The 27,528-nt window shown below is 49.1% G+C and overlaps 1 protein-coding gene and 1 long non-coding RNA gene across 11 annotated transcripts in view; one reads left to right on the top strand and one right to left on the bottom strand.

The window, feature by feature from the left end:
* Positions 1-19,765, top strand: part of LOC141374078 (uncharacterized) — a 41,682-nt gene extending 21,917 nt beyond the window's left edge. Inside the window, exons 3-4 of one of the 2 annotated variants that reach the window (XR_012380638.1) lie at positions 17,122-17,208; positions 17,313-19,765. This is a non-coding gene — a long non-coding RNA (uncharacterized lncRNA). Of the gene's footprint in view, positions 1-17,121 lie in introns of both variants that reach the window. The other variant, XR_012380637.1, reaches the window with a different exon arrangement.
* The window catches only part of CHST11 (carbohydrate sulfotransferase 11), a 263,190-nt gene continuing 236,104 nt past the window's right edge, over positions 443-27,528 (bottom strand). For all 9 annotated transcript variants that reach the window (XM_073900372.1, XM_025881416.2, XM_025881415.2 and 6 more), the window contains one exon: positions 443-4,949. In XM_073900372.1, coding sequence (XP_073756473.1) covers positions 4,095-4,949 — 855 coding nt within the window. In that variant the 3' untranslated portion in view covers positions 443-4,094. The remainder of the gene's footprint in view (positions 4,950-27,528) is intronic.

Below are 27,528 nucleotides of genomic sequence, written 5' to 3' on the forward strand. Positions count from 1 at the left end.
TATATGCGCATATATCATACTGAGCATGCTCATAGGAAAACAGTACGGGCAGCCCCTTCTGTACCCAACAGAGTAGCAAACCGAAATTCGCCTGTGAACAGCCAAGGGGCAAGCTGGTTATCGTAGGTCCTGTTGCCTGTTCATAGGGTCCGGTCAGCTGATGAGAAAAGGCTGGAAGAAATAAATGCTGGTTTTCGGAAATTGGGGGAGCCATGAGGTCAGTCCTGCTGACATAGGAGGGGGCCGGGAAGGGATTCTGGTCACACGGATTGCACAGAAGGGGGCAGCTCATTTTGTGTGTGTTGGTGTGCATGGGGGAGGGGCAGTCTGTGAGGGACATGCTCTGACATCACCCACCGGGGACAGAGTCCCTTGGCTTCTTGCCAGTTTCGGACAGGGACTTCTACCTGTTCTACCTGAGTAATCACTACCTCAGCAGTGGGCCAGACCCCACCAGCTAAGTGCGCCAGTGACTTTTTTTTTTTTTTTCTTCCCCTGGGAACTTTCTACCAGCAGGAATTAGCCCCTTGTGCCTCCACACCAGGATGCTATCAGGAGGGTGGAGCTCACCTGGTGGACAGGGAGGAAGGAAGGTCCCCTCTGAGACACCAGAGGTCAACAGACTGCCTTTCTTCCCAGACCAGCTGGGGAGGTGGAGAGGAGGATGGGGAGGGTGGTCCAGAGAAGCTGCAGGAATTCAAACCCTGTGGCTAATATTCTAGAATTTTCCAACCAAAGGGATAGGTTAAGCAGGAATGTCCTTGTAAATACTACCCTAACTGTACCTGGTTTTGAAAACACAGCAGCACCTTTGAAAAGTGGCTTGGAGGTGGGACACCTGCCTGTACTTTTCTCCAGCGAAGCATGCAATGAAAAGCGTTTTCAAACAGTTTTCTTAAAAACAAACAAAAACAAAAACACAAGCTTTTGCTTCCCAGGCACATTTTTACCCATGGATTCTTTTATACCAAGGACACAGAATACTTTCTACATTCTGCAGAACAGTTGATTCAGTTTTTTTTTTTTTAATTTTTATGCCATTAGAAAATAAAATGTGAACACAAAACAAACACAAGGACAAAGTCCCTCATTGCAGAACTACACTGATGTCTTGTCCCCTGAAGGACAGTCTTTCTCGCTTGAGAGAAGATGGATGAAAGGCGGTACTCTGAACACGGCCCGAGTGAGCTCACCCGATCCAACAAAGATGGTGGCGGGAACACAGAGTTTGTGAAATCTATGGGAATTTCCATTGGAAAAACAAAAGCACACGGTGAACAATTCCAAACTCTGGAACTGAAGAAGCACTCCTGAAGGGTTGAGCTCCCTCTGCGTGCTTTGAGCAACCTAAGGCTTGAGGAGTAAGGGGACTATTCTGTGGCCTTATGTCCCCTTCCCTTCCTCTGTCCCCACCACTCAAGACCATCCTCTGCTCCCTTTGGGAGGGATGGAATCATTGCCCAGGGTAGTATCCAGGATTAAAACCATTGCACTTAAGTAAAAGTTTAATTGATTTGATAAAGTACCTCTTGCTATAAACCAGATAGAGATGGATTGGTACTGTTTTATTGTTTTGTTTTGTTTTGGAGAAGGGTCAGGGAAGTCGTTTTATCTTTGATGACCTCAGATATGCTAAATCAACCTAACCAAAGTATATTCTGTGGAACATTTCTGTGAGATCTGCAAAATAGAGTATCCTGGTCACATAAGTTCAGGAAATGCTACCAACTCAATGATGCTTTTGGGGGTTCATAATGCACAGCTTACATCCAAGGCTCTGAAAAGTCCTGTAGAAAGGAAATTGACTTTGTTTCCCAAAGATATCTGACCTCAAAATGCTTTTTTTTCTTTCTCTTTTCTTTCTTTCTTTTTTTTTTTTTTTTTTTTTGCATCACACCAACTTCACATCTCCTAGAACCTTTTTGTTCTGTGGAGCACATATCAGGAAATGCTGGACAATGTTTCATTAGCAGAAGCCCTATTTTGGAGGACAGTGTCCCCTGCCTGGAAACAGGGCCCAGACTCCCAATTCCAGGGACAGCTGAGGTCTGTCGCTCTATTCAGTAAAACACACGGCATACATCTCTGTCCAAGGAGGGCACAGTCGCTGTGCCCCTCACAAAGGGGAGAGAGCTTGGACGAAGGGACACAACATTTTATAAAAAGCCTTGGCCGCCCCCTCCCCGGTGCACACCTCACTCACATTCAATAAAATCATGTCCTCAGTGAGATTCAGCAGCTGCTGCTGAACTGGCTGTGAGCTTTCCAATACAATTCTAATAGTTTCTGTGAATAAATTATTCATTTGTTTGTTGAGAATATTCTCACCCCTTTGCTATATACTGCATCAAAAACAAAACAAAAAGCAAAGCTTACCCACACCCCATCCCACCCCACCCCCTATTATTAGAACTATAGTTATTATATACAGGATTTGCTACCAAATCATTCACTAGTTGTAAGAGGGATGTGGCCAAACTTCAACCGAGGCATCGAAATGGCTGGAAAATGAGAAGCATGTGCAGATGGCAATTAGCAAGGAACAGGAAGTAGAATGTTTCCGACCTTCCGGAGGAAAGGGGTCACGGATTACAGTCGCAGAAGGCTGTCCTTGCTGCTCATGCATGGTGCTTGCCAAGGTGCGGATGGTCTCGGCCTCTGGAGGACTTGGGAGGGGTATGTGCGTGCGTATGTGTACGGGGGGTCCACCTCTGACCTTCACCAGGGGAGAAATGCCAGACCACTCCAGATCCCAAATGTACGAGGTCTGCCATAGCTTCTCACTCTTGCACATGGCAAAGAGGAGAGAACACTTCCATGCGGCGGCGTGGGTGCCGGGGCTGACGGGGCAGGAAGAGGCACTTGGCGAATGATCCTCTTCCCTCCCCCGCCAAGGCAGACATCACTAATCGGTGACAGCTCCCCTCCATGCTGTGCCTGGCGAATCTGTTCTGGGGCTTAAAGGTGGACACTACCAATCCACTGGAGTGGACACATGATGGGAAACACTTTTGTCTTCTCTTGTGTTGGGCGATGAGCCTGGATTACTCACCAAGTGGCCTGTTCTAAGTGTGTGGTTTTCAAATTTGGGCCAGAGAAAAACGCAAATCTGTAGGGGTCATGGACCTTCCGGGGTTGTTCAAAATGGTCCAAACCTCATGTAAAGTCCATGAATATGAGGGGTTTGCTAATTGTCAAGCTGGAAACTGTGTCCACATAAAGCTTCTTGAGGGCCGAGACCATTGGTTTTGTTCCATGCTCTACCCGCAGGGCCTACAATTAGGCCCAGCACATAGCAGTTGCTCAATAAATACTTGCTGACTATAAAGTAACAGCCACTTCACTATCACAACTGGCACTGCCAGTTAAAAATTTCCGTAGAAAAGCCTATTCTATCAGACTGCTAATCTGGTGGAAAAGGAAAAAAAAAAAAAAAAAAAAAAAAGCTATACTCAGCTCTTCTCCTTGGGTTAAAAAAAAAAATCACATTTTTTTTTTTTCTTAGCGCAAGGGACTCTTGGGTTGCTTGGAATCTGTTTGGAATCAGTCCCTTGCAAAGGTGCCTTTTTCTATTTATTTCTCACCGATTTCCAAGAAGGGTGGTATCAACAGACATCGCAAGGGTTATCACACAGTTAACTCTGTGAGCGGTTAGTGAGGAGAACATTCATGCCCCAGAATGAGCTTGTAGCAAGCACAGAACAAAAACACACATTTCTTCTGCAAAGACATTAGGATCTTGCTGCCACAGAAAGAAATCTACACAGAGACCATGTTTAAATAACGATAAATAATATTAATTAGAATTTCTGGGATGCACAATTTGTGGAATTCACCAGAGCACAAGGAAACCTCTGAGGCAGTGTTGCAGGTATTCACGTCTAGGCACAAGGACACACCCAACCTATTCCCCTGCAAAGACAGCCGTCCTTCCCTACTAAGGATTTTAAATAATTCTCAACCATGCTGCTCGCAGCATCATTCCCCAAAGAAATATTACTTTACAAAATAACCCAATATCCATATAATTTCTTTTGACAAATAAACATCTTAAATTAAAAAGCACGATTCTCTCCCCTCTCCCCATGCCCCCTTTACTCCAACTTCAGGTAGCTTGGCACTGAGTAATTGAACATTAAAAAATCGAGTTTGTAGACTTCGTATAGCTGCGTTTGGTGCTCCGAGCTGATGTTCTGGAAGAACTCTGTGGTCATCTCGTCAGTAGTTCTCGTAGACTTGGCATAGGTGGGGAACCTCAGGTAGCTGCCCACGCCCGCCAGCCGCAGGACGTAGTTGGAGTCCTCCTCCAGCGTCTCGTACTTGCCCACGAGGTCGTAGTGGATGTGGCACGGATGGCAGAGCGAGTGCACGGTCTGCCAGTGCTCGTTGAAGGGCTCCTCGCGCTGCGTGTGCGGGTCGATGAGATAGGCCACGAACTCCTCGAAGCGCACGTCGTCACCCCTGCGCAACGCCTCCTGCGTGGCGTTCTTGCGCTGCCGCCGGATGATCTTGGTGCCGTAGCGCTTGTGGAAGGACGTGTTGTACTTCTGCGTGAACTTGTTGCGGTAGGCGGACACCAGGCGCTCGAAGGGCTCGCGCACAAACAGGAACTTCATGTAGCTTTTCAAGCGGTGGTTGATTTCTGGGATGCTGTACTGGTTCAGCGTCTTGAGGTTGGCCGCCACGTGCGCCTCGCTGGCCGGGATCTCCATGGGGTCGCTGTACTTGCCCCGCCCGGTGAGCACCATCATGAGCCGCTTCCAGTTGGTGCACGCCACCTTGGGCACGTAGCAGTAGATGAGCTCGTGGTCCTCGTCCACCACCAGGTGCTTCAGGTCGCTGGGGGTCAGCACCCGCCGCTTGCGGCTCAGGGCGCTGTTGGCGCGACAGGTGTCCGTGACCTGGTCGCGCCTCATCTGGTGCAGGACGGCGGTGTTCGAGAGCTCCAGCTGCAGAGGGGACACAAGAGGAACACGAATTCAGTACGGGCGCGGGAGATGGGCCCCTGGGCCGCGTCCACAACCACGACGGCCAGCGCGTCCCCCCCCCCGCCGTGGGCACAGCCGGCCCACGACCGAAATGGCCGGTCCTCCTTCCTAATTCTCCACCCCAGCTGCCTCGACTCATTGGGTTCTTTGTTCCACCATGTTTCCTTTGTGGAGTAATAGTAATGATCAACTCTAGCTTACGCATCACCCTCTACCTGCCTGGCATTTTACTAGTGGGCTTTGCGTTGGCTGTTTTTCTTCTCCCTGTACAACCACGTAGAAACGGGGTTGATTTAACAGTATCAAGGACCCGCCCCCGTTGCCAGGAAGCCTGCTGCCAGGCACTGGGGATGCGGCCATAAAACATACAAGGAGGCAACTGCCCTTATGGAGCTGACCGTCTAGCTGTTAAGAAAGAGGGAACTGAGGCTCAGAGAGGTTAAGTCACCAGCTTGAGATCACACAGTGAGCAACTGACTCCGCACTCAAACTCGGGTCCTCCTGGCAACGGAGGCCACCCACTTTGCACGCTACCCTGAGGTCCAGTACGCCCATCTTCTTGATTGAAGCATGGGGACTCTGGCATTTGATTGATCTACTTTAAAGCAAGGGGATCCAGTTTCTCTACAAGCCTATCACTGTGAACATCTGCTGCCTTTGCGTCTTCTGGTGCCAGTGCCTTGCTGCCTCTGGGAACCCACTTTCCTCCATTCCCAGTTAGTTCCTTTTCCCTCTCAAGCAGCTGTGCTGTGAGAATGGCAGCCTGGAGCTTGGCGACAGGGAGGAAGGCCACCATGCAGGGAGAGCTAGACTGGGAAGGGAGGGTACAAAGAGATGAGAAGACAGAGGGACGTACTCCCCGTGCCGTCACCTCAATCCCTGGGTCCATACATTGCTGAGACCAGACCCCTCAACTCCTGGACTTTTTGTGACATCAGTCGGTACATTTGCTTTGGTGCATAAAGCGGTGTGAGTCTGGATTCTATCGTTTCGAACCCAAATATATGGGTATTGGCATTTACTACCCTCAAGCTTTTCTTCTCTGCCATATTCATCCATTGATGTACCCATTCAAACACGTGTCCAGACCTCACAGTGTACAGCGCTCGGCTCAGCACCCTTGGGAGACAGAACAATTTCCTAAAGGGCTCACAGTCAAGGAGGCATCAGACCAGAGAGAGCTGGAGGCCTCCAAAGGCCCAAAGGGACAGGCTGTGTGTGCTCCTCTGAATTCTAGGAACAAAAGTTTCTCCTCACAGGCCATATATGGGGAGCCGGTCCTTGGAGTCCACGTGGAGTAGGAAACAGAACACCTCACCACCCCGGTGTGCTGACAACCCTACTGTTGTTGCTTAAGGCCATGCCTCCATCTACCCTCCTGAATGTGCAATGTGGTTCTTCCTTTAAGTATCAAGGACATTGATATTAATTATGGTTAAAGCTATAGAGAAACTGGCGCACCACGGCTATGGAATAGCCGGTCTGGGGCTGCAGAGGACATGGTGTCCTGGTTGCCTTCCTGCCCCGAGGACACAGACCTCATCCATGCACTTGTCTTTGATGTCCTCCATGGTCCCGCACCAACCTACCTTTCCAGTCCCATTCCTACTCCGCCCCTGTTCAGAACTAAAGGGAGCTCCAGAGAAATATCAACGATTCCCTTTTCCCTTTGTTTTTTAATTTAAAAAAATTTTTTTAAATCCCAATATAATCGACACACAGTGGTATATTACAGTATATATACCGTGGTATATACAATGTACCTCGTGCCTCATCTGGTGCAGGATATACAATATACTGTTTCAGATACATAATATATTGATTCAGTAATTCTGTACTTTACTCAGTGCTCATCATAAGCATATCCTTGATCCCCTTCACCTATTTCGCTCCCCACACCCCGGCCCCCCCTCCCCCCGGTAACCACCAGCGCTCTATATTTAAGAGTATGTTCGCCTCTTTCTTGTTTTGCTTCTTAAATCCCACATATGGGTGAAATCATATGGTATTTTCTTTTTCTGACTTCTTTCACTTAGCATAATACCTGGTAGATCCAGCCGTGTTGTTGCAAATGGCAAGATTTTATCCTTGAAAAATTCCAGTGTGTGTGTGTGTGTGTGTGTGTGTGTGTGTGTGTGTGTGTGTATCAAACACATCTTCTTTATCCATTCATCTATCTTTAGACACTTAGGCTGTTTCCATATCTTGGCTATTGTAAATAATGCTGCAATAAACATAGGGGTGCATGTATCTTTTTGAACTAGTGTTTTCATATTCTTTGGGTAAATACCCAGTAGTGCAATTACCAGATCATATGGTAACTCTGTTTTTAATATTTTGAGTAACTTCCATACTGTTTTCCACAGTGGCTGCACCACTTTGCATTCCCACCAACAGTGCACGAGGGTTCCTTTTTCTCTACATCCTCGCCAACACTTGTTTCTTGTGATTTTAGCGATTGACAGGTGTGAGGTGATACGTCACTGTGGTTTTGATTTGCATTTCCCAGATGGTGAATGATGTTGAGCGTCTTTTCAAATGTCTGTTGGCCATCTGTTTGTCTTCTTTGGAGAAATGTCTGTTCATGTCTCCTGTCCATTTTTAAGTGGATTATTTGTTTTTTGTGGTGGTGTTTTATAGAAATTCTTCATGTATTTTGGATATTAACCCCTTATTGGATGTATCATTTGCAAATATCTTCTCCCATTCAGTAGGTTGTCTTTTAGTTTTGTTGTTTCCTTTGCTTACAAAGCTTTTTCTTTTTTTAATTTTATTTTATTATGTTATGTTAGTCACCCCACAATACATCATTAGTTTTTGACGTAGTGATCCATGATTCATTGTTTTCGTACAACCTCCAGTGCTCCATGCAGTACGTGCCCTCCTTAATACCCATCACCAGGCTAACCCATCCCCCCACCCCCTCCCCTCTAGAACCCTCGGTTTGTGTCTCAGAGTCCATAGTCTCTCATGGTTCATCTCTCCCTCCGATTCCCCCCCTTCATTTTTCCTTCCTTCTCCTAATGTCCTCCCTGCCATTCCTTATGTTCCACAAATAAGTGAAACCATATAAAAATTGACTTTCTCTGCTTGACTTATTTCACTTAGCATAATCTCCTCCAGTCCCATCCATACTGATGTAAAAAAAAAAGTTGGGTACTCATCCTTTCTGATGGCTGAGTAATAGTCCATTGTATGTATGGACCACATCTTCTTTATCCATTCATCTGTTGAAGGGCATCTCGGCTCTTTCCACAGTTCGGCTATTGTGGACATTGCTGCTATGAACATTGGGGTGCATGTGGCCCTTCTTTTCACTACATCTGTGTCAGAGCTTTTTCTTTTTCTTTTCTTTTTCTTCTTCTTTATTGCTGTAGTCCCAAAAGTGTATTTTTGTTTTGTTTTCCCTTGCCTGAGGAGACATATCTAGAAAAAAAGTTGCTACAGCTGATGTCAGAGAAATTACTGCCTGTGCTCTCTTCTAGGATTGTTATGGTTTCAGGTCTCACATTTAGGTCTTTCATCCATGTTCAGTTTATTTTTGTGTATGGTGGGAGAAAGTGGTCCAGTTTCATTCTTTTGCATGTAGCTGTCCAGTTTTCCCAACATCATTTGTTGAAGAGACTGTCCTTCCCATTGCATATTCTGGCCTCCTTTGTCATAGACTAATTGAGCATATAATCATGGGCTCTCTATGAGTCTATTTTTGTGCCAGCTTTGATTACTACAGCTTTGTAGTATATCTTGAAATCTGGGATTCTGATGCCTCCAGTTTTGTTCTTTTTCAAGATTGCTTTGGCTACTCAGGGTTTTTTGTGGTTCTATACACGCTTTAGGATTGTTTGTTCTAGTTCTGTGAAAAAGTCTGTTGGTATTTTGATAGGGATTATATGGGATCTGTAGATTGCTTTGGGTAGTACGGACATTAACAATATCTGTTCTCCTAATCCACAAGCATGAAATATCTTTCCAGTTGTTTGTCATCTTTAATTTCTTTCATCAGTGTTTTATAGTTTTCAGAGTACAGGTCTTTCACTTCTTTGGTTAGGTTTATTCCTAGGTATTTTATTCTTTTTGGTGCAGTAGTAAATAGGATTGTTGTCTTAATTTCTCTTTCTGCTGCTTCATTATTAGTGTATAGAAATGCAAGAGATTTCTGTATATTGATTTTATATCCTAAAACTTTACTGAATTTGTCTATCAGTTCCAGTAGTTTTTTGGTGGAGTCTTAAGGGTTTTCTATATATAGTATCATGTCATCTGCAAATAGTGACAGGTTTACTACTTCTTTACTAATGTGGATGCCTTTATTTCCTTCTCTTGTCTGATTGCTGTGGCTGACACTTCCAGTACTATGTTGAATCAAAGTGGTGAGAGTGGACATCCTTGTCTTAGGGGAAAAACTCTTGAGTTTTTCACCATTGAGTATGTTAGCTGTGGGTTTGTCATATACGGCCTTTAGTATGTTGAGATATGTTCCTTCTAAACCTACTTTGTTGGGGTTTTTATCATGAATGGATGTTGTACTTTGTCAAATGCTTTTTCTCCATCTATGGAAATGATCATATATGGTTCTTATCCTTTGTATTAAGTTGATGTGATGCATTATGTTGATTGATTTGCAAATATTGAATCACCCTTGCATCCTGGGAGTAAATCCCATTTGATTGTGGTGAATTATTTTTTTAATGTATTGTTGGATTTGGTTTGCTAGTATTTTGTTGAGGATTTTTGCATCTATGTTCATCAGAGATATTGGCCTGTAGTTCTCTTTTTTGTGTGTGTGTCTTTTTCTGGTTTTGGTTCAAACAATCCCCTTTAACATTTCTTGTAAGGCTGGTTTAGTGGTGATGAATTTAACTTTTGTTTGGGAAACTCTTTACCTCTCCCTCTATTCTCATGATAACCTTGCTGGGTAGAGTGTTCTTGGATGTAGTTTTTTCTTTCAGCATGTTGAATATATCATGCGACTCCCTTCTGGCCTGCAAAGTTTCTGCTGAAAAAAAAAATCAGCCTTATGGGGTTTTCCTTCTCTGTAACTGCTTTTATTTCTCTTGCTGCTTTGAACATTCTCTCTTTATCACTACTTTTTGCCATTTTAATTACTATGTGTCTTGGTGTGGACCTCCTTGGGTTGATTTTGTTGAGATGGATCTCTGTGCCTCTTGAATCTGGATATCTGTTTCCTTCCCCAGATTAGGGAAGTTTTCAGCTCTTATTCAGATAAATTTTCTGACCCCTTTTTTCCCTCTTCTGGGATTCCTATAATGCAAATGTTATGCTGGATTGTATCACTGAGTTCCCTTAACCCATTCTCACTTTCTATTCTTCTTTTCTCTTTCTCCTGTTCAGCTTGACTGCTTTCCTTTACTCTGTCCTCCAGCTTGCTGATCCGTTCTTCTGCTTCCTCTAGTCTACATTTATTCCCTCTAGTGTATTTTTAATCTTAGTCATTGTATTCTTCATTTTCTCTTTGTTGAGAGTCTGAGATCCTCCACTCTTTCCTCAAGTCCAGTGAGTTTCTTTATGACCATTACTTTAAATTCTCTACCAGCCCCATATGGCTGATCTCCATTTTGTTTAGCTCTCTTGCTGTGATTTTTGTCCTGTTCTTTCATGTGGGACACACTGCTCTGTCTCCTCATTTTGTCCAACTCTCTGTGGCTGTTTCTATGGATTAGGAAAATCGGCTCTCGAGAGTAGTGGCCTTATGAAGAATAGGTCCTGTAGTGCCCTGCAGTGCAATGCTCCCTGTTCACCAGAACCTCGCACTTTGGGCGGGGGTGGGTGGTCTCCTGTGTGTACTGCACATGCCTTACTATTGTGGCTGAGCTGCTTTTGCCTCCAGTGCATTCATTGGCAATGGCTCTCTTGATCTGTTGTGGGCAGGGTTTGGTCCCTGTGGTGTTAGTGGGCCAGTCTGGGGCTGCCTTGGGCTTGAGTTGGGTCAGACCAGGCATTTGCCAGAGTTCCGGTAGCACCAAACTGCAGGGACTCTCCTTGTGTTGTCCCTTGAGAAGCGTTCGTTGGTGAGCAAAGCCTGCAGACTAATGTTGCCCCCCGCCCCCCCGCCCCCGCCCATTGCTAGGGCTGCAGTCAGACTGGCACGTGTGGTTATCATCTCCTCCTCACAGGGAAGGAGGCACTTTGGAGCGATGCTGGTTCTTGTCGGGGCTGCTTGCACACTGCTAGGCTTGTGGCACCACTGTGGATGGACTCCTGCTGATGCTGGTTTGGATGGGACAGGCCAGCAGGAGAACGTGGGGCTGGGGTACTGTTAGCAAGCTACGTCGAGTGTGTTCATGCTACGCTGGTTCCTGCAGGTGTCCATGCATCTAAGCCAGGGGGCAGGGAGGGAAATAGTGCCTGCCAGCTCTTTTGTTTTTGAAGTCTCCTAAAGATCCCTGCCTCTCCAGCACACACCCTGAGATTACTAAACATATTTGTATATTTACTGCCTTCCTGTATACCCCAGGCATTTTTTTAAGCTGCTGGTTCTATGCTGTATCTCAGCAAGGTTGTTTGTTGTATGTCTCTTTAAGGGGGTTGGTGGGGGGGCTCAGTTTCCTATCACCCTCTGGCTCTCCCAGAGCTGAGCCTGCTAATTTTTAAAGTTCTAAGTGTTAAGCCCCAATAATTGTAAGAACTCATGGAGCTAAGTCCCTCTGGTTTTTAAAGTCAAATGTTATTGGGGTTTGTCTTCCCAATGCAGGTCCCCTGTGCCTGGGGAGCCTGTGTGGGGTCTGCTCCTCTCCCTTTTCTGTGTTGGCAGGGTCCTTCCCTCCCATGGACAGTGTCCCAGATCAGTTTGGTTCCTGACCATATCTCTGCCCTTCCCACCATTTTTGATGTGGCCTCTTTTCTACCTTTAGCTGTGGGGAGTCTGTTCTGCCAGTCTTTGGGTCATTTTCACTGACTGTGGGTGTCATCTAGGTTTATCTGTGGGACAAGGTGAGCCTGAGATCCTCCTACTCTGCCATCTTCCCCAGAAGTCCTATGTTTTTCCCTTTGCGCCCAACCATTCTCATTTGGGATTCCCCCCTTTCCATTTTTGCTGGTATAAACCTGACAGTCCTTCAAGTTCCAATGTATTCCCTTGCCACACAAGTGGAAGAATCATTCTCTCCTCTGGACACCCACTGCATTAAGCATCCTTTACCCCCTGCCCCCCCATCATCTAGTTCATGCTTGGTTTTCTCAAGACTGGTGGCCACTTGCTTCACAGAGACTCCGAGCCCCAGAACCACTGCCCTACTCCAGGCCAGACTATGGGTGGCCTGGGTCCTGAGAAGGCAGAGGGATTAGTGCACACCCCACCCTACCCACCCCCAACCACCTGGACAGCCAAGTCAGTAAAACCATGAACCTGGGTATGACCCAAGAGGCTGGCTCTGAGTTTCCAATGAAGCACAATCTCTACAGTTCATCCTAAAACATTCACAGGGAAACTGGGATGGGACTAAATTAGGAAATTTGCTGAGTTTACTGGAGACCTGAGGGACGATCTGGTGGCCACCAGAGGAAATCATTACATCCTGCATTAGGAGCTCTGTATCTGCCTCCTCTCATGGTCGCCAGGACAGTGGTGATCATCAGACAGCATGAGTCAACAACAGATAGTAGGGGGAGCTACCCTAAGGCTCCTTCACAGGTTATTTTAATATATCATCTCTAATCTTCCTGGTAATTCTCTGAATTAGATGCTATCACCACTGGAAATTTCCACACTCAAGGGAACAGAGCAAACCAAGACCGTGCTAATTCTAATGAGAATTCCATGTGTGAAGAGTAAGGAGATTCTCTCACTACTTTTAGCCTCACAAACCACCAGAAAGAGCAGAGGGATCATTAGTGCTCTCCTGATAGACGTTCCCCTTTGCGATGCTACACTGTCACTCTTCCCATCAATAAGCAGAGTCTCTCCTTCTCCAGCTCCTTGACTCCACCCCGCTGGGAGTTGCTGACTAGTCGAATGTTGTGGAAGCAATGATGAGCAAGGTCTGGGGCCAGGTATGAAACTTTGTAGTTCCTATACTTTGTTCTCCTGAAAGGCTGCCTTTCATACCACAATGGCATAAGGTTCTCCCTGTCCAACAGAAGTGCCATGTAGTGTGGACTTTGACTTCCCAGGGCTGTGTCTTCAGTGCTTAAAAAAGTGCCAGTCACATAGCAGATGCTCAATAAATATTTGATGTGATGAATGAATCAGTTAATAATCTCTTTAGGGAAATGTGATATGAAAGCAGGAAGGTCCCTATGTAGCAAATGAAACTTCCCAAATGTTCATGGATGCCAGAACATTCTTTAATAAAGGTTGTACTAGGATGAATACTGACCCCCCCAAATTCATGTCCACCTGGAACCTCAGAATGGGACCTTGCTTGGAAATAGGTATTTTACAGATGCAATTAGTTGAGGTCATATATTAGGGTGGGCTCTAATCCAAAGATTGGTGTCCTAATTAGGAGAGAAAACAGAGACTCCAAGACAATCAGAGAGAAGGCCATGTGATGACAGAGGTAGAGGTTGGAGTGATGCATCTACCAGCTACAAGATGCCAAAGATTGTCAGCACCATCCAAAAGCCAGCAAGAGGCAAGAAGGGTCTACCCAGTAGCCCTAGGAAATGAATACAAGAGCCAAAGCTTCAGTCAGTAACTTTGAGCAAACTGATATAGAGTTTAAATGTGTAAGAGAAGATAACATTATGCAAGAGGATGGTTTTCCATAGCAAAATAAGGAAAGGGCCTTAGAGCACTAGTACGAGAGAGGATGAGATTTGAAAACAGACGATCTGGGCTTGATCTCCGTTGGGCAAGACCATTAACCTTCCAAGCCTCTGTTCTCTAGGTTGCAAAATGGGGACACTACCACCTCCTCTGCAGGGATGTCAATTAAATCAAATCAGGTATGGGTTCAGCATTTAGAAAATAAGATCAAATCTAGTGCAGAATTTAGACAAGGTATGGTACAAGGCAGGCAGTTAATATGTAGGCTTTTTTTTTTTTTCCCATGAAAGAAAAAAAAGAAACCCAAAAGAGAGGGCCAGGAATCCCAAAGACAATTTTCACCAGCCCTATAATTTTGTTGCAGGCAGTTCTAAGTCATGGAAGTCAATTAATATTTTGAATATGAAAAGTTCTGACTTACATTTCCTGACTTTAAAAAAAATTTTTTATTTAAGTTCAATTTAGTTAACATATAGTGAGTGTATTATTAGTTTCAGAGGTAGAATTTAGTGATTTGTCAGTTGCATATAACACCCAGTGCTCATCACATCATGTGCCCTCCTTAATGCCCATCATCCGGTTACCCCATCCCCCACAACCACCTCCCCTCTAGCAACCCTCGGTTTGTTTCCCATTTCCTAACTTCTTAGCAGATAGTATTCATCACCTTAAGAGGAGCATTCATACCGTTCAAATAACAGCAACAACAACAAACTATCCAAAAGGAAATGGAAGGACTAGGAAGGAGAAAAGACCCATCAGTTTTGCCTGTTCAAATCTCTTTAGACTATTTTGAAGGCAATAAATCATTAAATGAGCAGAGAAACCAAGGGATCTCCCCCAGTTTTTTTTCCCCCTAGCTCTTTTCAGTTGGAGACAATTCTCTGGGCCGCTGAATCTCCAGGGAGGTAGCATGTCAGTTAATATCGCATTCAGACCACAAAGCCATGAGAAATGGAAACGATACCAAGGTGTCATTTTACGTCCAGTTGCAGAGACAAAATTAACTCAATGGGGCTTTGAAATGTGGTATTGAGGTTTCTTTCTCTCTCCATTTCCTTCTCCTCCATGACAGTTTAGGTGACAAATGGCGCACCTGCTGCAACGAGGTATGGCCAGTTCCCCTCGGGAGGGTTTTGGGGCACAGGTCAAGAGACTAAGCACATTCTCAAATGTGAGTCATATCCAGTCTCCCTTGCAGGGGAAGAAATTCACCTGGCCCTCTAGTGTTCAATTTTTTCACAAAATTGTTTGTTTTTTACCTTACAATAATTTTAGGGGCCCCTGGGTGGCTCAGTCAGTTAAGCATCTGACTCTTGATTTCAGCTCAGGTCATGACCTCAGGGTGGTGAGATCCAGCCTTGCGTCCCTGGGCCCTGTGCTCAGTGCGGAGTCCGCTTCTCTCTTTCTCCCTCTCCCTCTGCCCCATCATGGCCAAGATGATGCAGGAGAGATTTCTGATGGCAGCCCCCAGCCAGTTCCAGATCTCTCCATGCTTGTTATTAGGACCAACAGCGTGTGAGAAATTGTGATCCGGTAGATGGTGACTTCTAACCTTAAAAAATGCAAATCTGGTCATGTCACTTCCATACATGCCTCCAAGCAGGGGGCAACTAACAGGTTCCCTGAGTATCAGGGAACTCTCCAAGGGGCCTGGAGCTATGGGACATCAGGAAGACAAGGGACTGACGAGGACTCACTGATGAAGAACAGTTTGGTCCTTTGTCACTGAAAGAGAACATCTGTCTTTATCAGGGGATCTGATAATTGTCTGAGCTAGGAGATCAGTCTCTTTCCTCTTTCACTCCCTTTCTCTCTCCACTTCTTTTTTTCTTTCTCAAAGGTATTTGAAGAGAACACAACAAAGGACAACATTGAAAGAGGAAAAAGCAAATATGCTAACTATGAGGGCCATGATTAAGAATCTCATTTAGTTGTGGGCTTCCTAGAAGCAGGGACAAAACGGAAATGTGATTAAATCTCCTGGCTTTTGTTCTGAGTCACTCCAATCACTTGGAGTGGAAAATGTACAAGACTTTAAAGGACTCAGATTTCACTGGAGGAGGAAGATTCTTGGATTCAGTTGGCTCATGCTGGAGTATTCGGAGGGCCGCTTTCTTCTACTGACAGAATGCTAGTATTACCACTCCACACCTTAGAATCAGCCCTCCTCTGACCTAATCTAGACTTTTGGGAGATTAAAGGAAGATGAAGGGAGTCCGGGTTGAGAGCAGAGGTGGGTCCAGGAGCACCTCATGCCTATCACCGGCTTCAGAATTTATAGGACACTAACGCACGCCATCCCATTTAAAGAACACACTGGAACTTCTCTAGAGCCTGGTAAAAGAGGTTTATATTTTGGCAGACTAGCTGTACTTCCAATCACGTGACATCTTTTGGGGGGCTACCACCGGGTATTGAGAATACTTCATGTTAGTGGTTCCCAACCTTTAGCATGCATGGGAGTCACCCGGAGGGCTGTTAAATAAAACACAGTTTGCTGGGTCGCACCTCCAGTTTCTGATTCAGTAGATCAGGGACAGGGCCTGAGACTGCATTTCTAGCAAGTTCCCAGGCATGTTAGTTTGCTCGGGCTGCCACAAAATACCCCAGACTGGATGGCTTAATTAAGAAATTAATTAATTAAGAAATTAATTTTCTCACAGTTCGGGGAGGCAGGGTTGAGTTCCTCTGAGGTCTCCCTTTTTGGCTTGCAGACATCTGCCTTCTCCCTGCCTGCTCATGTGGGTGCCCTCTGTGCGCATTTGCCTCTGGTGTCCCTTCCTCGTCTTGTGAGGACACCAGTTCTATTGGATTGGAACCCACACTAATGGCCTCATTTTAATAATAATCACCTTTTTCAAGGCCCTTGCCTCAAACATGGTTACATTCTGATTTACTTCAACATGTGAATTTGGGGTGGGGTGGGGGACACCATTCAGCCCATAACACAGGTGCTGCTGATGCTGCTGGTCGAGGGACCACACTTTGAGAACCACAGGGTTCTATTATGAGGAACTCACCAACTCACAGCTACCCTCAAACTCAGGACACAGAACCCAGGTTCCTCGTCTGCTGCCAAGAGGCTCCTGGACCCACCTCCGCTCTCAGCCCGGACTCCCTTCTTCCTTTGATCTCCCAAAAGTATAAATTAGGTCAGAGGAGGGCTGATTCTAAGAAGCCGTGAACATGGCTAGCGGCTCTGGGCTGTGTCCTGCATTCTCATTTAGATGTCTATTTTTAATATGGATGGTTAAAAAAGGCATCTATAATTAGTTTAAGTACCAAATTGAGGGACTGTTTGGAAAAGTCTTTAAAACTTCACGATGTTTCATCTTTAAAAGGAAGAAAAACTGGTTTCCTTTAAATTAAAACATCTTCCGTGGTGTTTACAATTTCTTTCAGACATAAGAACCCAACGGGAAGGAGCAGCTGTTCCATTTTGCTGCCCTGGTGGGGAAGACGCAGAGAAACGGAAACCCGGAGAAAAAGGTAAATTTGGAGGCCTCAACTGAGTGGGGTCTGGTGCAGTCCGCCATTAACAACTGTTAGCTTGGGCCCGGGCTCAGTTTCTCCACTTGAAAATCCTAATACAGGACCCTTCCCGACAACTCAGCTGCACCTGCCATCACCCTGCCAAGTTGAGAACTGGAGGAGAGAGAAACCCGATGATCTGATTCCCTGTGATTCTACCACATTTCTTTCTGGCAGAGAAATTCCCGAACATTTGCTCACAAAAAGGGCTCGTCTGCAGGGATCACTGAAGGATCGGCATCCACAGTGGACGAGGGGGCGCACACTGATCCTAGCGACCATCTGTGGAGTGTTTACTATGGACCACGCACTGTTAATCCTCACGCTCTAGCAGATAGGTATCCTCCTAGTCCCAACTTACGGATGGAGGAAACTGAGGCACAGGGAGAATAAGTCACTTGCTCAAGATCAGGGAGCTAGGAACTGGGCTGTGCTCTGGGACTCTGCACTGTATGGCCTCCCAGGGTCCACACCCCCCCCACTGGAGTTACCATCTCGAGGGTAGAGACGCTGGAGCTGAGGGCCTCTCCCCTGACAGCTCACTGGGATCACAGGAGGGGCTCTAAACACCTCTGAGTCCCGCCCCCCCCATCTGATGTAATTGCTCTGAGTGCAGCCAGCTCCCAGGGCATTCTAAAGCTGCCCGGGGGGCGGGGGGCGGGGACCATTGCCCTGCAGGTTCCAATGCCACCAGCTATAAATTAAAGCACGTACGGGACCCAAGCAATGCCTGAGCGTGATCCTGGGCAAAATTCATTTTCCTAGTCCTCAGATTTAAGGTTAAGGGGCTTTCCATTCATTCAGCTGGGCCAGAGGTCAAAGGTCTAGAAGGCCATAGTTCTCAGACATGTTTGGATGCATCCTTAGGGATCCACTAGGAATCATACAATGCTTAAACGCTTTTATGTTTAGAAAAGAAAGGAGAGAAATACTGAACCTCTAAAGAAACAATCTGGTCTGAATCTGTCACAAAACCTAAAGGGTTTAACGGTGCCAGGAAATTGGTTGCTTAGGATTTGTCCTTGTCACTGAGGAAGCAAGGGTTTTTTTGATTACGAGGACTCAAGGTCTGTAAGAGCTTTTCCTACCTTTCCAAAGCAGAAGGAAGAGGTGCACAGATGGGAAGGGTTTTGAGCTCTGGCAGATAAGGTAGAGGTGCAGGAGACACTGGGTGCCCGAGGGCCCAGCACTCGCCTCTGGAAGCAGAACCCCAGCCATGCTCAGTTGACAAGGCCACAGGGAGCTAAGGGCTCTGAGGGGATTTTAACCTCCAGGGCTTGGTGGGCGGAAACAAGCAAGCAGAGGTTTCAGGCTAATGGTTAAATTACTTCTTTTGTATGCAGGGTTTAAATGTGTGACCCGGATTAGGGTCACAAACTCAAAATGCCCTCCAGAGCCAGCCAGAAGTCCCTGGGCCGCTAAAAGTAAAGTGATGCCTCTTATATCTGGCTCCTGTTGCCAGGAGGGAATGGGAACCTGGTCTTTCAAGATGTTTTCATTTCTCAAGAGGAGCCAGAAAACCAGATTTTATGTGAAATCTTGGCATTCTTAAATGTTAGCTACAATTAAAAAAATTTTCTTAATACATGGGCCAAACCATGCTTGTTTGGGCTGGGTTTGCTACTGGCCACCAGCTGGTGCCCTCAGCCAGGCATCTGGGGACACTAGGGCTCATAAAGAGGTGAGGTGCCCTTCTTGGGGCAGGCTGTTCGAGGCAGCACCCCCCTTGCCCCAGCGGCTCCAGCTCAGTTAACGGAACCCGGAAGCAGGTGAGGTGGGGGAGAAAGCCCATGTGGAAGCCGCCGGACTGCAGGTGTCCCAGAGAGCAATTAGGAAAGTTCCTAATCAGCAAGAGTTGTTAAGAGAAACCACTGGAACTCTCAGCTCTCCCATCCCCTTTCCCGGTTAGTGCTCACCCACCTCCTTCTGATGCTCTTATCCCAGGGTACTTATTCGGTGTGGCTCTCCCTTCCAGAAGGCAAGCTCTGGGAGGCCAGGTAGCTTTTTCACTTTTTTGTTTACTCCCGTATCCCCAAGCGCCTGGCCCATACCGGACACTCAAAGTCGTGTCGAATGAATGACGTGGGGGTGGCAGGGACTTTAAAGGCCACAGAATGGCTGATGCAGCTGCAGGGGCTTCCTGGTGCCTAAACCTGCAGCCTCACCTCGTCTTCCCACAGAGGTTTCTGGCACAGACCCTGCAGCTACACCAGGACTCTGGGCGCTGGCTGGAAACATTCCGGAGAGCTGCGACAGCCTTTGCGACTGGCACTTTCCACCCATCTGGTGAGGCCAGGAAGCAGGACGAGGGAAATCGTGCCAGAGGGTGCTGGAGCCAAGGGCTGCCCTGGGAAGGCCTGGTGTGGGGCCCGTGCTGCTAGGGCTCCCTTTCAGCCAGGCCAGGTGTGGCTGCAGGGGCTGCATTTCCGGTTTAGACCAGCTGTTTGGGCTTCCGGAGGCCCGGGCAGGGTGTGGGAGGGGCGCAGGAATAGGGATGGGGCTGCTGCCAAAGCTGGACCGGCTTCCCATGAATGGTAGCCAGGAACAGGGACAATGGTGAAGGGACGTGGGCCCCCACCCTGCTTGGGAGGCTGGGTTTCCTGGGAAATCAGAAATCAGCGGGCACGTGTAAGGTGCACCTGCCGACGGACGCTTTGGGGCCCTCGGAAGTCACTGCTGGCCGGGGGGAGCAAGGAGGAAGTTTCGAAGGAAGGCACAGCTTCGAATGGCTCGAACGGTCTCCCAGCCAACGTGCTGACCCCTCCCAGAGGGGCCTCCCAGAGGGCAACGTGCTTCCAGGGCAGGGGCCTGTGAAGCCCCAGCTTCTCCTTCTGGTCTCTCCCTCCTTGGACCAACTGGCTTCATTGGTTCCCTTCCTAGACTCACCAGAATGTTCAACTACTCCTGTTTCCAAATCACTTGATTCCTTCAGGTCTCGGTTTTCCCATCTATAAAACGGGGACAATCGTGGCTACGTCTCAGAGTTGTTCTAAGGATTCAGTGAGCGCCCACACAGAAAGCACCTGGCATGGGGCCACGCACAGAGTAGGCCCTCAGTCAACAGCCCTGTGCTTTATCATTATAATGTATCCTATCACAGAGGGTTGCTTCTTAAGTGGCCGGCAGGACGGTGAGCCTATCACTCTAACAGCAGCTCTCCATCCGTAGTGTATGTAAGGGCCATGGGGGGGTCCATGGTGGTCCTGAGAGAGTCTGACTCAGAGGGGAGGGCTATCCTGGTGTGCCTGCCCTTGAATGTCGTCCTGTGGGAATTCGATAAGCCAAATCCAAGGACGGCGGTCCTGTGTTCCGTTCTCGGCACTGCCGACCTAGCGTTGCTTTTAGGCGAGCAGGTTCCACAGTCAATGTCCCACACATTTGTCATCTGAGCAAAACAGCGGGATCACGGCCATTCAGTGTCGCGGACACAGGACCCGGACAGCCGCCGACGGAGGCAACTTGGGTTGGCAGCTGGTAAGCAAACTGCAGGTCTGAAGAGGAATTTCCTCGCTAGACAGAGATCCCCTGCCAGTATGTACTAACAGACTTTCAGTATGCTTGGGATTGCAGAGGAAGTGAACTCTGGATTGAGAGACACCCAACAAGGTGGATGTATTTCCTAATCAAGTAGCATGGTTCAACAATATCCCAATTCCTTGTTGTGGAAAAGGTATGCACGAGCCACTCTGTGGGGCCTTCATGTCTGCATGTTGTTTGTCTCCCAGAGATGGGAAGGCTGGCCTTTCCCAAAGTGGGGAGGTTGAGCCAGCGCTGCAGAGGGGCCCCCAGAGCCCTCCTCCCCTCCACAGTCACCAACAGACCTGGGGCCCCTGAGGAGCTGCTTCCATCACCCTCACCCGGTCCCCTTAGCCTCAAGCTGCTCCATCCTAATCACAGTCACAGTGCCATGAATGACGTGAGTTCAACTTTGCCCCCTCCCAGGGGGCTACAACAGCCCCCGGCTAACTGGGTATCCCAAGGGCCACTCAGTGCCCAACACTTGTAGGACTTAGAGACGGTGAGTTTTGTGCCAACACCTTAAAGCCTTTCTGGTACTAAGATTTTCTGTCACTTCACCGCCTCTCCCTCTTTTAAGGATGGCCCATTTGGGATCATGGAAGTGTAACAGGGAGGCCATCATACAGCACCACGGGGACATGTGTCTACGTTCACTATCTGTGTGCCGAGAAGCCTATGCACCTGGGCTGCTTTTTAGGTCGTGTCTGGGAACACACACATAACAGAGCCACACAAGACAGCGTGGATCGACCTGGGCCCGCAGGTGAATAAAACATCCTCAAGTTAATGACGTCAGAGGTACGAACGCCCCTCTGTTTGGAGAGCTTTGGAGTGATTTCACACCCCCAGAGTCCCGGGGACACAGAGCTTCAGAGCTGGAAAATACCTGGGTGAACAACTGGTACCACGTTCTGATTTTCAGACAGCAACACTGGGGCCCAGAGATGGGAACTCATCAACGCCCTCCCAGGGGGTGGCAGAGTTAAGACGCCAGAGAAAAGAGGCTTCTTCTCATTCCATCCACCCACAGCCCTTGCTGGTGGCACAGGGATGGATTCGGAGACACAGAGAGGGGTGGGCCAGTCCAAGGGCCACATCCCCGTGAGGCGTAAAAAATATCCCTGCTACCTTCCACCAACCTAAGAGGAGGATATTATTCCATGTGGGGTCATGATCAGTGGCAATCCAGAAACCAAATAGGAGCCAGTGACCTCTTATTACCCGAGATAGGAAACACGGCAAAGCCGCCCCCCTGGGCCAGCTTGATTTGGGAAATCATTAAAAGCGAAAGCAAGAGGTGGGCGAAGTCTTGACCATTAAAACACAAAAAGCAATGACTCTGTGCCAGTGGAAGGAAATGAATGGATCAATTTCAGGACAGGATTTTTATAGAAAAATCAGTGCCTCCCTGATCCCATTACATGAGCACCAAGCAAATATCAAGAGCATGTGGTTTCTCACCCTGCATAGAAAGTCTGGGATTGTGCGAAGCCGACCTGACGCAGGGGTTGGAGGTCAGACTGGAGTCAGGCAGACACATCTGGACACGAATCCTGGCAATGCCCCTGTCTAGCCACATGACCTGGGGGCAGGCCTTTCTACCCCTCCCAGACTTGGTTTCCTTATCTGTAAAGTGGGGGTTGATAGACGCATCTACCCAACAGTCTGTTGTGAACTTTGAACTTTAAAGGGATAAAGTTTGCAAAGAACTATCAGCAGGCCCTCAGCTGCTCTAAGTGTGCTTGCAGTTAATATTCAAAGTTAAAGGATCTTTTCCATGAAAAAAAAACCCCACAGAGGTCTTCTTGACGTTGTAGCTGTTTCTGTGGAATGGCAGCATGGTTCAGAACACAGATTCTACCTCCAGACAGCCTAGAGTGAAAATCTGGCCCCACCACTCACTGGCTGTGGGACTTGGGCAAGTTACTGAACATGGGCCTCAGTAGTCTCATCTGTAAAATGGGGCTTATGACAGCACCGACCTTCTAAAATTGTAAGTGATGGTGATAATAGCTTCCTGAATGCAGAACGCCCTGGAGGTGCACAGGTGACTGTCCCTGAGGCCTCACTTTGTCTTGTGACCTCGTACATGAAATGAGGAGGAAATACCCCATACTCACCTTCCCTGACTAGAGCTCTGCCCGGACGTGCCAACAAGGAGGGAGAATGGCTGATGTCCCTTGTCATTCCCTTTCCCTGTCTCCCACAGGTGAAGGCCCAATAGTGGTGAGGTCGGGGCAGAGCAGGAGAGAAGGCTCAGCCTGCATGTGCCCACGCTGCTGGCCAGGACTCCTGAGCAGTGTGGGAAAGGGCCCTGATGCCCTGACCACCGGCAGGCAACGGGGTGGCTTCCCTAGCCCGCAGCGGACCCAGCCGACACCCTGCAGGTCCCGCTTGGCCCATCACTGGGCTCTGGATTGGCCAGCTTGCCCCCTGCCACTGCCCAGCAGGTCGCTGACCTCCTGGCCCTACTGCCTATCCCCTGGAGGGACACCTCAACCTGGCAGCCACCCCATCAGCTTCAGAGCTGGCCCCGGGTAAACCACCAAGCCCCGGGCTGCAGCTTTGGAGGGGGCCCGCTGGGAAGCAAGATCAGGTTTGTCTTCAGGGATGAATCTCACATTCTAACAGGGCACACAGATGAGGAAAGGAAAAAAACCTAATGCCGCATGGCAGCTGACAAGAACTACCCCAGGGATGAGGAGTATGCTGGTATCAGACGCCCGGATCTAGCACCTTCTACCTGGAGGCCTGAGGCCTCCCAAGTCTCTGTTTCCCCAGCTGTGAAATGGGCTCAACAACAGCCCCTGCCTCAAAGGTGGGAGAAAAGACCAGACGCGGAGTTACGTCTGCCTCCGCCCATAAATGCTCAGGAACCGTCTCACAAGGTGGGTGTGGGGACGAAGGGGCATAGAAAGCGCATGCAGTGCCCTTTCCTTGGCAGAGAATGGTGTCCCCGAGGAAGGAATGTTCCCGAGACGCTGGAGAGATAAGAAGCTGAGAGCTGCATCAAAGGAAGGCCTTGTAGGCCGGGGCGGGGGGGGGGGGGCAGGCACCGAGGCCAGGGCCCCTCTGCTCCGGGTCCTGGAAGCCGGAGGCTCCGTGCCGCTCCACTGCTGTCCCTGCACAGGCTGGGGGTCTGCAAGGACGGGGGCTGGTCGACCCACTGAAGCTGGATGAGCCTGGGGGGCCCACAGGAGGCTGCGGCGCACCCCTCCCCCCACCCCAGGCCTTCCAGAAAGGAAGCTCCACAGACATAAGGACACTGCTGGAGCAAGGGGGCCACTGGGAATCTTTTTATACACGAAGTGTTATTCTCTGAGCCAAGGCAACGAACAGATGCAGAAGAGCAAGTGGGGTCAGGGTCTGAGGGGGGCTGACTCCCATGAATGAATCTACTTCCTCTGGCGGGGAACCCTTCAGCTCCAGGGGACAAAGTAACCTGGTGACAGCTGGGGACACCCAGGCCGACCACAGGGCCTTCACTGGAGAGAGCCCATGCACTCCCCTCCCGCGGGGCCCCTTTCACTTCCCCTGCTCAGTGCATCCTCCTGGCCTGGCGCTGGGGGCACAAGCTCCTGGCCGGGAGGAGGGTGGTCTCCCTCCTCTACTTCTGTTTTCTTTAGAAAGACATAAAAACTATAGTTGCTCAAGAGAGGCAGGAATACCTCCGCCCTTGTGTTTTTCTGGACTGGCCTGAGGAAAGTGCTGGGCAAAGGGTCAGTGTGGGGTCTGGAGTGACCCAGAATGACCCAGAAAACTACAAATTCACCTGCAGGCTCAGGTGGAAGGAGGAAGCAAAGCAGATGTTGCGTTTATGGAGGGCAACATGGAGGGAGTGCTGGTCACGTGGTAGCCGAGGTGCTGGGCCCAGTGAGGGAGTCAGACATGGCGGCAGGAGAGGGGCAGGCCAGGAAGGCCCAGGCCGGGAGAAGAGGGCCCTCTGTGGCGGTTGACTCCCGCTTCTTCCCTAGGGACACGGGGACCTCTCCATCCTTCAGTGAGGTCACGGATACTCAGCCACCCCGGGTCTGGGAAATCCTCAAAGTATAGCCTATGTGGGCTTCCTCTGAGTGCCCTCCACCGGGAGCCGGGTGCTCTGTGACTGGAGCGTGGGCACTGCCCAGGGGCCACACGGGGAGCGCGGGTGGGAGCTCAGCAATGGGATGGGGGTGCCTCCGAATGCCAGGCATCCTGCTGAGCAGCTGGTAGCCACCATCTGTTAAACCCCACGGTAACCTGAGAAGTGCCACCCACTTTACAGAATGAGTAAACTGAGGTTCAGACTACTTAAACACCTCTCAACCTTGTTAAATGGTGGAGCACAGAGTTGACCCTGGCGGTCCAAGTGTGGAGCATGGGTCTGCAGCCCAAGCCAGTGACCCTCACGCTGACTGCCTCTGTGACCTCAGCCACTCCCACTGGGCACGGCCAGGAGCACCCAGGCCGACCCACAGACCAGATCTACCTCGAAGGGGCAGGCACGGCTTCCGGGTGCAGGAAAGATGCTCGGGTGATGAGTATTGAACTAAATAAACCCTCAGGAAGGAAGCTCTGATTGAACGGTCTTCCCCAGGTTGCGAAGAAAGTAGATCTTAAAAGTTCTCACCACAAGGGGAAGAAAATGTCTGGGTGCTGAGGGATGTTAAGTAGACTTAACATTTCTCCTTGGCTTTCATGAATTGGATTTTCTGGGTGGTTTACACTGCCTTCTAGCACATCTACAGGTCTGTTTGGGGACCTTGAAGGGGCCCAAAGGACCCGTGTCTTCCACGGGCACCTGGGAGGAGCTCAGAACTGAACCAGCATCTCAAAGGGCTGCTCGCTAAAGCCCCCACTCAGCCAGCTGAGGGCCAAGTGAAGCCTTGGCCGGTCGCACGGCCGTCCACACGGGCTTCCCGAGATGCCCTTGCCGCGGGGCCCGGCCCCCTGCCCACCCTGCTTCTCTAGGCTCTGCCACAGCTCAGTCAGCCTGAGTGCTCCTCAATCAGGCCAGAATCCAGAAGGGCGGGGCATTTTCTCAGAGTTTTATAGACACTTCTAACCAGAAACATCTGGAAATACATGGGACGGAGTTGGATGCCTCAGGGCCGAGCTCCAGCTTGGCCAGGCTGGGCATTCGCTCTAGGAGCTTGAGTCACTGGCCTCTTTCCCAGCAGCCTCCTCTGTAAAACGGCCCTCCCTCCTTCCCTTCCCCCCTCCTCCTCTCCGTTCCACTGAACGCGGCACACTCATTTCATTCTCGAGGTGGTTGAATTTCCTGTCCCTTCCTTGGTCATCAGCCTGTAAGGTCCCAGAGGAATCTCAAACTTAAAATATCTGAAAATGAGCTGTCAGCCATCTCTTTCCATGTCCTCACTTCTGGGAATGGCACCGCTCTGTGCCCAGGTCACCCCTCCCCCCAAGCCACATAGGCTCTAGCCTGGCTCCTGGGGGCTCCAGGCCCGGGTCCCCTCCAGACCAGACACACAACTTTGACTCCAGCCCCCAGTGAGTTTCCACTGCCTTCTGCGGGGATTTCAGACTCCTGAGCCCTGAACTCAAGACCTGCATGCCCGGCCCCATCTCTTAGCAGCCCTGGCCCCACAGGGTCGCCAAGGAGGCATGCCGGGCCACGGGGGTTTCTCCAGGAGTGCTGTGTTTTCTGGCTTCGGCGGCGGGGGGGCGGGGGGGCTCAGTCCTGCTAGGTGGGCAGGCTCAGGCGTGCAGGACTGGGCACCATGGAGCTCACCAGGTTTGAAGGTGCCCCCACAATGAGGTAAGGCCCCTTCTTGACATCCATAGTCCCAGTGTTACTTCCTCCCACAAAGGCTTTATAAACTTTCCCTTCCTTTCATTCCATGGGGAAATCTTGGGTTTGGAGATCTTCTCCCTGGGGGATCTGGACATATTCCATCAAGCAAAAATCAACATCTGGCCTCCTGCCCTCTACACAATGTATAGGATGCTTCTCACCAACACCATCTTCCAGTTAAAAAGCCCAGTGGCAGCACAGCATTGTGGAAAGGGCATACTCTCTGGAGCCAAGGGGCACGGGTCAGGTGGGCGTCCCCGCTCCGTGACTTTGGACAAGTCCCTTAACTGGCCTGGGCCTTGGTTCACTCATCTCTAATAGGGCTGGTAACACCTACCACACAAAAGTGCACAGTGAGGATTCAACTAGATGATCCACATCAAGTTCAAAGCACAAGGCTGGTGCCTTCTTTGTGGATTGTATCCAGAAACAAGTGCTTAAAAAATACTTAAGAGATGCTTAGCTCCAGAGCGAAAGAAAGATTCTAATTCCTTTTGTCGCTGCTAAACAAATCACCATGTGTCTTGCCATCTGGTCTCATAAGTGATCAGCAAGCTGGGAAGGAGGGTCCCAACGAGACCCCGGAGGTTGAGGGTATTGATAGATGACATCACCTGCCCCGATTCAGCAAATGCCCCAGAGACACCTGTATGAGTGGGGTTGACATGGCTGAGCTCAGGTTTTGATCCGGCCACTGTGACCTGAGGGACACGGGACCAGGCGATTTCAGCCACTAAATACCAACAGGTGCTTTATTATCTAGTCCTGTGAGTGACGGCACTCTTGCCCATCACCCACCCTGGAGTCTTTCCCATCCCTGACCCCTGGGAGGGGGGCTGGAGAAGGGAAAAGAGACCAGGGAAGACTCAGAGATCAGGCAAGAAGCTTGATTTCATATAGGAAAGCTGGGTTTTTGAAAAGTAAGTGAAAGTCCAATTATTTGGTTTCCAGGCCAAACACAAGTG

This window comes from Callorhinus ursinus, unplaced genomic scaffold (genome assembly GCF_003265705.2).
Source record: "Callorhinus ursinus isolate GAN/ISIS: 27379988/994484 unplaced genomic scaffold, GSC_fseal_2.0 scaffold14, whole genome shotgun sequence".
Taxonomy (NCBI): domain Eukaryota; kingdom Metazoa; phylum Chordata; class Mammalia; order Carnivora; family Otariidae; genus Callorhinus; species Callorhinus ursinus.